The sequence below is a fragment of the Gavialis gangeticus genome, unplaced genomic scaffold (genome assembly GCF_001723915.1).
Source record: "Gavialis gangeticus isolate Ggan-Ray unplaced genomic scaffold, GavGan_comp1, whole genome shotgun sequence".
NCBI classification, from domain to species: domain Eukaryota; kingdom Metazoa; phylum Chordata; order Crocodylia; family Gavialidae; genus Gavialis; species Gavialis gangeticus.
This window is the reverse complement of record NW_017729009.1, coordinates 9,303,903-9,309,696: the sequence shown is the minus strand read 5'-3', so window position 1 is coordinate 9,309,696 and position 5,794 is coordinate 9,303,903. Positions and strand designations below refer to the sequence as shown.

The window sequence follows — 5,794 nt, the reverse complement described above, 5'->3', positions numbered from 1 at the left end:
TCCCTCTGCAATCTCTCCCTCCCTGCTAGCGTGCTCACCTCCCCCCAGATTTTGGTGTCATCAGCGAATTTAAACAGGTTACTTTCCACCCCATCATCCAGATCGCTGATGAAGAAATTGAACAGCGCAGGCCCCAGGACCGAGCCCTGGGGGACTCCGCTACCCACCTCCCCCCAGGTTGAATTAGCGCTAAGTCATTAGCGCTAAGTGAACATCTCTTTTTCAGATTCGTTAAACAGTGTCAAGCCTTCTTCTGCACTTTGACACTGCAGCCGTTGCTTCGCTGAAAGTTATTTCCATGCCCGAGTTAATGGGTTTTTTGCTAGAGTTTAACTCAGGCTGCAGGGCTGTGACACAGGAGCTACCTTGCCAGGAGCAGCTCTCAGGCTGCAGCGCTGCAGAAGAAAGGAGAGCTTCATTAGTGGAACATTAAGAGCATTAAGAAAGGCGAGCGGGTCCTTAACCCCTGTGCAATGGAGAGCGTAAAAGGGACCAGGTGGAGGATAATGAGGCATGAAGCCCATTGAAGTCACCCAGAGGCTGCCTGAATTCAACCCCCGCTGCTGCCCCCAGGTGCTTGGCTTAGACTTGGCAAGGAGCAGGAATCCCAGGAGCATGAACCGCACCCCTGCAGCCTGGATCCAGCAGCCAGGAGAAGTGCGTGGAGCTGGGAAAGAAGCAGAGCGGCAATCTGCAGCCCACCCTGCTTCTGTGCCACCCTCCAGAAACTGCCCCTCCTGGCAAAGCTTCGGGGTGGAGGAAGGGGCAGCAAAGCCCAGAGGAAAAGGCCTGGCAGGAGGGCAGCAGAGCAGGGGCTGCACAACCTTTGGCATCGAGAGGGAGATGGGGCGGTGGCACCCTGTTGATGGCTGCATGACCGCAGCAGAGCATGCACAGGGGCCTTGCAGGTGGGGGCCCGAGTCAGGACAGGATGGGGCAGAGATCCAGTTTCAGGCTGCCCCTCACTCAGGCCAGCAGCGGGGGTGCCGCACGGCCGGCCCTCGGACAGCAGCCGTGATTGCCCCAGCCCTGGGGCAGGGCGCACAGACACTAGCAGGGGGCACGGTTGCACTGCCTGACCCCAAGTGGGTACCCAGGGAAGGGAAACATCCCCAGGAGCTGGGGGACCTCCTGCCCAGAGCACAGGCAATCACTGAGCCAGGCTGGAGACCCAGAACCAGCCCCGCCGCCCGGCAGAGCCGTGTGCGCAGTGGGGGGTTGCAGGGGTGGTCCCTGCCCCTCCACACCCCGGGCTTCCTCCCTCTCTCCCGTCCCGACGCCACGGCCTGCTCACAGCACGGCCTGCATCTCTGGCGGCCCCCATGACAGCCTACGTGACAGCCCCATCCCCTCTGCCACACCCCGAGGGGGGTTAACTCCTTCCTGCGAAGGGAGCAGAGAAACCGAGTCACGTACAGCGGCCTGAGAACTATTGCAAACATCCCCGCGTCCCCACGCCTTCCCAGGCCGGCCCGCACCCCCAGGCAGCCAGACGGGCCGCAGGCACCTCTGCGTCCCATCCCAGCAGGGCAGGGCAGGGCGGCACGCTGTCTGGGGAAGGCCTGGGAAGCAGGACAGAGAGGGTGCAGAGGCTGGTGTCAGGGGCAAAGCCGCAGTGTGCTGCGCTGTGCTGCCCAGGCACAGAGGGCACCTGGCTGGCTTGGCCCCTGGCCCCCTCTCTGCCCCGGCCGGGAGGAAGGCCGGCTCTTCAGGATGGGCAGAAGCCAGCGAGGGCTCCCCGGGGCACGAGGTGTTCCCTGGCGTGGCATGGGCGCGCTACAAAAGCCCACGGCAGGTCCCAGCTGGGCTCCGGCTGTGCCACACTCGGGTGATGAAAGCACTGCGTGTTCGCTTACCATGGAGAATGGGTCCCCCCCGGTCCTTCCCACCCCTGTGCCCCCTACCCAGCCGCAGGCCCAATGCCGGGCTGGGGCGGTGCCAAGGTAAATGATTGCTCAGAGAACAAGGTGGCAGGGGGTGGGTGCTGCCTGGGGCACAGCACCCAAAGGTCACTTGGGAGCCAGCCAGCCCCTCCCCTGTCTCACCCAGCCCTGGGGAGTGCTTAAAATGCCAGCCCGGTGGGGCCCAGCACCCAGACCCACTCCCGCCGCACCATGACGCTGGCAGGCACCCTTGTCCTGGTGGGGCTCCTCGTGCTCGGGGACGCGCTGCCGCTGGCTCCTGGAGCAGGACTCATCCCAAGACGTGAGTGTAAGTGTCCCCCAGGGACTCCCTTGCCGTGGCCGTGCACTGTGGCCATGCAGGGGTCCACACAGCTCACCTGGGGCCACCTCCCCACCCCATCCCGCCCGGCATGAGCCTAACCGTTAGGCGAGCCGCGGCTGGCAATCTTTGACAGCACCCTCGCCGTGGCATGACCCCAGCCACTACGATGGTGCCTGTTGGGGAGCTGCCCCCGTGCCGCATATCTCCAGGGCTCGTGAGCTGGGTGCCCGTGATGCCCCGCCGGCTCTGCGGCACTGTGGACCATGCAGCTGTCCAGGCAGCACACGTAGCACTAGGTCTCAGGGAGCCCAGGAGAACAACCCCCCTCCCCGGCTATTCCCATGCCACCAAGCACCCGCGGGCAAAGCGGAGCCCGGGTGGGGGGGCGGTATCAGCACAGGTGCACCTCGCTGGCCACGTCACAGCCCCGAAGCGCGAATGCCGAGGGTCTGGCCTGATGCCAGGTGGGATGCCAGGCTCCTTCCTCTGGGCCCGTGCCAGCGAGTCACTTCCTCGTGAAGGCTGTGGCTGGCTGGAGGTGGCGGGAGCTAGAACGGGCGATGGCAGCAGGGTCACGCCGTCCCCTTGACCCTGTGCAAACAGCCGCAGGTGTGGGCAGGTGGAGGGAGCGTGGCGGGGGACACGGGGCCACGCATCCACTCGGCCTCCGGCCTCGCTGCATGCAGCCGGGTCCCCAGCAGCATCACAGAGGGGTCCCCCTCCTCCCACCCCGAGCCCCCGAGCCACAGGCCATCCCCAGACCCTGACCTGCCCTTTGGTCTCCTCGCTGCCTCCAGCCAAGCTGCTTCTGGGCTGTCCTGTGCTCCAGGCCTTGTCACGGGAGGAAATCCTCCGTGCAGAGCCGGGGGGAGATGAGAGCAACGATGGGAAGTGAGATAAGCCTCCAAGGCGAAGGCCAGGCAATGGCAGCGCAGACGAAAGCCGCAGCTATAACGCTAGAGAGGAGCCCGTGGGGAGCAGGCCCCACCATGCTGGGCACCCCAGGGCCCCTGCCCCCCAAGCAGCAGGTCTCTGGGGCTGGCTCCTGCCACCTCCCGTCCCCTTGTAACTGGGCTTCAAAGCCTTCCCTCGCAGAGCCCTGGGCGTCCCCGGGGCCGAGGCAAGGGCTGTCGGTCTGGAGAGCCCCGAGCCCTGCCTGCTGAGAGCGATGCCTGCGGGACCCGCTTTCTGCCCCGTCACTTTGCCCAGGCACAGCTCAGGCGGGCAGGGCTTTGCTGCCGCCTTCGGCTAACCTGAGCGCTACGTGCTGCTGCTAAGGGAGGAGGCAGAAGTGTGTCTGAGCACCTGGGACCTGAGGGCAAGCCAAGGGGCTGCGCCACATCTTGGGGGCTGCAGGGCCCTTGAATGGACAGGGCTGCACGTCTCTGCTTGCAACTGCGTGCACAGTTGCAGCCACAGCCCCTAGCCCGTCGCAGGTGGAGCAGCCCCGTGCCAGGCACTCTGCAGCTCTGAGCAAACAGCCCCGTGCTCTTCCTCCTTCACCCTCAGCTGACTTGTTTGGGCTGCTGGCGCAGGAAGCCCCAGAGCCAGGAGAACCAGCTCAGGCCAGTTCCCGCAACTCCATCCCCACCGCGCTCTTGCAGGGCTGTGGTGTGACACGGGACGAGAGCTGGCAGCAATGCGCCCGCTCGGCTGCGGGGGGTGCAGGTGGGACCTGTCTGCAGGTGCACGAGCCTGGAGGGATGGGAGCGGGGCACAGGGGAGGGTGCCCAAGAGCTGCACCCCAGGCCAAGCCCCAGAGCGAGGGAGTGCCAGGCCTGCTACTGGCACAGGCAGGTGACCCAGAGCTCAGCTTTCAGGGGGGCAGCAAGTGCCGATCTCCACCACAGCTCCAGCAAATCATCATGCAGGCAAGCCACGGCTCCCACCACGCGCGTAGCCGAGCACCCCTTCACACTCCCATCACTGGTGCCACCGTGCCAGGGGCCCTCCATGCTGCTGGGGACACTGATTGCCCAGCACCGGGTGTACTGGAGGGCAGCATGGTGCAGGGAAGCCCTCTCCATAGTGCAGCCCAAGTCCACGTCACCCACCCCCCACCCCCAGGTGCCAGCGCTGGCCTCTGGCCTCACAAACATCTGCCAGGCTCCATGCGCCGCAGGTGGGATGACAAACAGGTGATCATTTACAGACGTGCCCTACCTGCCTCCGTGTTGACCATGGAGTCGGGATCCCTGTGCGCACACACAGGGTGGAGGGGGCCAGCGCTGCGTTATCTCGGCACGTGGAGCTCGCTCCACACCCCGGGTGTGCCACAGCCATCGGCCTGACGGAGGGATTCCCCCAGGGAGATGCACTTTGGCCAGGAGCAGATGCTGCTTCTGTGACCAGCACGGTCCTGGCAAGTCGGTCTGTGTCTGTGCCTGTGCCTCAGTTTCCCTGGCAGTGACATGGCACCAGGCCTCCAGCTTGTCCAGAGCGTCGTCTGAGCAGGTCGGGGCTGGCGCACGGGGCTGCTTGGGAGGGTCCAGCTCACCCGGCAGACACAGCACAGGGTCACGCAGCCCGTCGGGGCACAAAGAGAGCCAGCTGCGTGCAGAGACCGGACGCTGCCGTAGATGCCAGGGATCTAAGACGAACCCGGGCTGTGGTGGACATGCCGTGACTGTGAGCTGCCAAGAAGGGGCCCTGGCCACGGAGGGACCCTCGGATGTGGGAGAAGAGAAGCAAGGAGGGGATCTCGCCCCGTGGACAGCGGTGATGTGGTTGAGGCTGTGCAGGAGGTGCTGGCACGCCGCAGCAAAGCCACTGCCAGGCCCCAAGGGCTGGGAGCCGGAGCCAGGCCAGATCCGCAGCCACGCTCTTCAGCTCTGGGGGTGGCCAGGCCTGGGGTGGGCGCGAGCTCCAGCCAGATGGGGAGATGATGCAGCTGGAGGGAAGCGGTGAGCGCAGGGCATCACTGCCAGAGAGGGGGAGACCTGATGTCCCCCAGATGATGCCCCGGGCTGGGCTGCAGCCCAGTGCCCCCTCGCAGCTGCCCAGCAGCCGGACACTCCCTGCCCTGGCTGCCAGGGGCCAGGAGCTGCAGGGTGAAAGGGAAGGGCTGGGGCTGGGGTTGCAGCCCAGCTCGGCGGCCAGCGATGCTGGGCCGCACTTCCTGGTTCTCCGGCGGGCAGGCGGGCGGGCGAGCGCAGACATCTGATACCTGGCAGCCGGTTGTGCAATGGACCGCGGGGGGAGCGCACGGCGGCTGCTTATAAATCACCTGGGAGCCCGTCCCTCCCTCCCCTGCTCCGGCCCCACCTGAGGCAGAGCTTAAAGCCCAGCCGGGGCGGCGCGCACACAGCACCATGCCCCCGGGCAGCCGTGTCCCCCAGCTCCTGCTCCTGCTGGGGCTCCTGGTGCTCAGGGCCCAGCTGCCACCTGCCGCCGGCCAGAATGCCACCCGTGAGTACAGCACCCACCCCTGCCACGCCGGGACCCATGGCCACAGCCCCATCGTGCTGGTCTAGCCCAGGCGAGCCTGGTGCCTGGCATGAGCAGGCTAAGAGGTTGTGGCGTCCATGTGGGGCCTGTGCACGGAGCCCACCTTGCACCGTGTGCCTTT

At 65.9% G+C, this 5,794-nt stretch overlaps 1 protein-coding gene across 3 annotated transcripts in view; it reads left to right on the top strand.

The window, feature by feature from the left end:
• Window positions 1–2,078: 2,078 nt before the first annotated feature.
• Window positions 2,079–5,794, top strand: part of LOC109292487 (WAP four-disulfide core domain protein 2-like) — an 11,478-nt gene continuing 7,762 nt past the window's right edge. The window contains exon 1 of one of the 3 annotated variants that reach the window (XM_019509942.1): window positions 2,079–2,205. In XM_019509942.1, the coding sequence (XP_019365487.1) occupies window positions 2,115–2,205 (91 nt within the window). In that variant the 5' untranslated portion in view covers window positions 2,079–2,114. Of the gene's footprint in view, window positions 2,212–5,388; window positions 5,635–5,794 lie in introns of those variants that run through there. The other 2 variants (XM_019509940.1, XM_019509941.1) reach the window with 2 other exon arrangements.